The sequence below is a fragment of the Drosophila teissieri genome, chromosome 3L (genome assembly GCF_016746235.2).
Source record: "Drosophila teissieri strain GT53w chromosome 3L, Prin_Dtei_1.1, whole genome shotgun sequence".
Taxonomy (NCBI): Eukaryota; Metazoa; Arthropoda; class Insecta; order Diptera; family Drosophilidae; genus Drosophila; species Drosophila teissieri.
Genome location: NC_053031.1, coordinates 9,987,037 through 9,991,515, shown reverse-complemented (window position 1 = coordinate 9,991,515; position 4,479 = coordinate 9,987,037). Strand labels below are relative to the sequence as shown.

The 4,479-nt window shown below is 43.9% G+C and overlaps 1 protein-coding gene across 1 annotated transcript; it reads right to left on the bottom strand.

Annotated features, from left to right (window-relative positions):
• Window positions 1-1,112: 1,112 nt before the first annotated feature.
• LOC122616471 (cytosol aminopeptidase) lies at window positions 1,113-3,141 on the bottom strand. The gene has a single exon (XM_043791933.1). The coding sequence runs from the start codon at window positions 2,853-2,855 to the stop codon at window positions 1,284-1,286; it is 1,572 nt and encodes a 523-aa protein (XP_043647868.1). The 5' UTR covers window positions 2,856-3,141; the 3' UTR covers window positions 1,113-1,283.
• Window positions 3,142-4,479: the final 1,338 nt, after the last annotated feature.

The window sequence follows — 4,479 nt, the reverse complement described above, 5'->3', positions numbered from 1 at the left end:
CATAAGCGAATATCTATAGATAAATGTCCAACGGACACGTGTGAAGCAGTAACTGCTGTCCACTGGATAATGATGAAAATGGTTAATATCCGTTCGGTTGGAAAAATGCAAGCCATACATAAAAATGTAATAAATATACATACAACCACCATCTCGAGGCGAGTGTCGTTCGTTTATTGCGCGAAAGTATTCTTGTGTCAACGGAAAAGTATTTTAATGAAATTTTAAATGCCAATCAATCGAAAATCCTTATAAGCCGTAAGAAAGGAAGCCGGAAACTTTCGCGTTGCTTTTAATACTTCGTCGAGTACAAATACTTTTAATTGGCAATCCGAAACGCGTATTAACCGATTGCCGATTTGCTTGCACAGCTTTTGGAAAACTTTTCGACATCTTGGCAACTTTTTCGCGGCTTGCGGCTTTGAAATGTTAAGGAACGAATGTAAAACAGCCAGAAAATCCACATTAAAAGACGTTTTAAGCAATTGAGAGGGAGGGCTGATGATTACAATGAAACTTTTCACTCTGCGAATAATCATAAAATGGTTACATATATCCAAATACATGCTGCAGAAAGCAAGAAAGCATTGTGGCTTAATACCCGACCCTTGACGGTGCTGCAAGGAACACCTGATCCTTTTACCAACCGCAGGATACACACGAACCGGCACACACATATCGACATTGCCGTTGCCGTTGCCATCGCCTTTCCTCGGTTATTTATGATAATTCAAAGTAATATCCTGCAGCAATTTCATCAACAAAGACACACGGCTAGGAGTGAGAGCGGTTAGGTGAGCCCATGTGGATATGCAAATATCCTTTTGCCAGCCCACGATGCTCCCAAATCCGCCCATTTCAGGATTGTGGCGAAGGAGGCCTTCGAAATGGCTGGTACGTGTCAAATGTGTGAAAATTGGGTAAATTTGTTTGTCTAATTGGGAGGGGAACGTGTGCTAGGATAGCCATTATTCGTCCTTGAGGTCTTTAATTTAGCCAAGAGATCAGGTGTGCCTTTTAGACCTTAATCGAACGTAAGAAATGTATAAATTCAATTCAATTTTCCATTATTGAAACGAGTAGAATTGTGCTTAAAAGAAAGGCCAAGTATGTTGCATTTAAAAAGCACTTTTATATTATTATACATCTCACAACAAATTTGACAACTTTGGACACTCCACAGGAATCGATAACAAAACGTTCTGACATTGGACAATAAGTATCTGCTGTGCACTCCTAAGCAATTCGGATCGCTTTACGCCGACTGCATTTCAAATCCCATTTCACTTTTGATTGGCGGGACAGGCCATTTGGTAGAGGAACTGCGCCAGCGTGCGAGTTGGCCTGCCCGTCATGTACTTGGCGGTGAGATAGGGTATCAGTCCGTACTTGGTCAGCAATCCAGTGCCCCGGGTGTCCAGATGAGCCCAATCCACACAGGGTACCATTTCGTGGAGTACCGCGGCCGCCAGACAGGAGTTCGCCAATCCTCGGCCATTATTGCTCAGATCATAGCCCATTTCATCGGTGATTTGTTTCCTGTAATAGTTCCACAATGGCAAACGCCAAACTCGATCGCCAGTCAGAGCTCCTGCGGACTGGAACTGCTTCCAGATGTAATGGGAATTGGAGAATATACCAGTGGCTCCGCCGCCGAAAGCCTTCTTCACGCCCGTACCCAAGGTGGCCACATCGACCACCAGGCGCGGCTTGTAGGTGCTCTGTCCGTAGAGCAGGGGATCTGCCAGTACGACCACGCCGGCCTTGTCCAGATCTCGCACAGCCATTGACTTGTGATTCATGAGGGTGACCACATCGCCGGGCTTACAGGCCATGCCCGATGGCATATTCTCGCACAGCGGTATGATGCAGCAGACATTGATGGGCAAGGATAAGGCCGCAACGCAACGCATCATGGCCACACAGGCGGCGGCTCCCGACATGCAAGCCCTGTACTCCTCCATTCCCCTGCATTGCCTCAGATTCATGGCGCCCGAGTTGAAGGTAATGCCCTTGCCCAGGAACAGAATGGGCTTGTCCTCGGGATTGGTGCCGCAATAGGTGATCTCCATCAGCACGGGTGGCTCACAACTGCCCTTGGCAATCATAAGGAACGAATGCAGACGCTGCTGCTCAATCCACTCCATGGTGCGGATCTCCACGGTGATGCCGCAGGGACACAGTGCATCGACGGTGGCCTGGGCGAAAAGCGTTGGTGTCATGCAACAGGCAGGTGTATCGCTCATCCGGCGAGCCAAATTCTGTGCCTCCGCCTTGAAGACACCGCGCGTCCAACTTTCGTAGTCCGGAGATTCGTACAGCTCCAGTTTGGGGATGTGTGGTGGCTTCCTCTTGGAGTTCATGTCACAATACCGCCAAATGGCCAGAACGGCGCCCTCGGCCGCCTGTTCGGCGTAGTCCATGCCATCGACAAAGACCTCGGAGCAGCCAATGCTCTGCAAGGATCGAGCACCGATTCCGGCAGCCACGCGTACATTCTCCATGCCCTCATCGAGCATTTCCAGTTCGTTGAAGCCGATGCCCTCGAGGCCGACACCGACCACTGCCATGCTGCGAAACTCGGGATCTATGTTGTTGAACACCTTGCCTTTGCCCAAATGACCCGTGATCTTGGTCTCGCAAATCAACTCCTGCAACTTGCCGTGCAGCCGATCGTTGACCTTTTCGCCAGCTGGCGTCAGTTTGGGATCATTATCGTTCTCCTTCTGATAAACTCCAACCACAAGACCTTTGGACACCTTGGACTCTCCACCGCAGGCAGTTCGTATTTGGATGACATTGAAGGGCAAACGACGCTGGGCCACTGACTTCAGAACATTTCGCAGTTTATTCATTTTGAATTCTTAATTGATTATCTATTTGTCTGCTCGGACCAAATTTAGTTACGACTGAAAATTTCGTATTCACCAAATAATTGCTACTTTCGCTATGCGGCGTATTCGCGATTCAATCGTTTGAAATGGCAGGCATACAACTTAATTCACGAACATGAAATACACAAGACGCGAGAAACGACAACAAATTTTGATGAAAACTTTACTGATTTTTTTCTATGTTTTCCAAAACGAGACTAGGCACACGACACTTTCGAAGCATGGGGTTAACTGAGACTGTGTTCCAAATCCATCAGCCGGAATTATTAACAGCCAGAAGTTGGTTTCAAGGGCTGCTTTGTAAAAACCTATTTTTTATTTCTTTTTTAGTTATTTTAACCCGCTTAAGCTTCAGATTTCATTTGTGTAATAGGATACATGCCGCAAAGTGAATATCCATTCACTTTATTCACTCCAATATGATAATTATTTGCTTGCTATTCTAGTAATGAGATCGAGTCCAACTAACACCTGTTCCCCGAATTATGCACTGTATAATTAAAGGTAAAACTAATGGGGGCTCAAATGATGTAAGCAGCTAATTAAACGCAAAACTTAACCAGCTTGTTAATTCATGCAAATTGGCTGCATTGATTATCTGGATGATTAACGGAATGAAATGGAATTCGATTGATTTACATCAGCACAACGGCTGCCAAATTAATGAACTCCTTAACTGGAAATGATGTTAGTGAGTGGTAACACATATGCACATTATTTCCGTAATTGGTTTACACAGATTACCATCCAACTAACTAACTAACTAATAGGTTTAGTTGCGGAGTGCAATTTATTATTTTCTGTTAGTTTTTCATGAGGTTTTAGTTCATTTAGATGGTTATAAAAAAAGAAAAGCTTTATTTTTGCTAAAATGTTGAAATGTTAATATAGCTGGAATTTATAGTTTGATTTGTTTCAGAACTTTTTGTACTTTGTTATTATAACTTAAATGGTTTCAATGAGCTCGAAACCCCAATATTTTATTGTTTATTATTTCTATAAGCCCATGGAATAACCCTCTTTTAAACTCCCCTTAATATTCCATTAAAACTTTTCCTATAATCGAATTCGCATCTTAAGTGACTCACATACTCTGTAAGCCAAAAGCAAGAAGCAACAGCAAAGTGTATCTGTAGCTCTAAGCCAAAAGCAGTTTTATCTTAAAGTTGCTGGCGTATTTGTTGTTTCAGTTGCGTTAGCATTTTGCAGAACTTTTCGGCTTTGGTGAATCTGCAGGATGCCGCGTCACCGGAACCATGCCATAAAATGGTGTTGATGATGTCTGTCTGAGTGTGTGGGTCCTTATGCGCAGCCCGTATGTGTCTACATATGTGGTGGTGGTACGAGTATTTAGGTATTAGTGTTGACAACATTTGCTGCCAACAATTTCATTACCGCCACATTTAAAGTTTTGCCAAGCACACATTGAAAATGAGACAGCATAAGATACATGGCCTCCTAAATGGTGGCACTGCCCAAAAATACCTCTTTTAAGTCTTTAAGTTTAATCTAGAAAACCATATATGACACTTATTCGAATATGAAATAGATTGTGCATCTGTTTATGGTGAAAATATTTGGTTAT

Excerpts from the sequence above, each read along its gene's own strand:
- LOC122616471 (XM_043791933.1), bottom strand. The coding sequence starts at position 2,855 with ATGAATAAACTGCGAAATGTTCTGAAGTCAGTGGCCCAGCGTCGTTTG.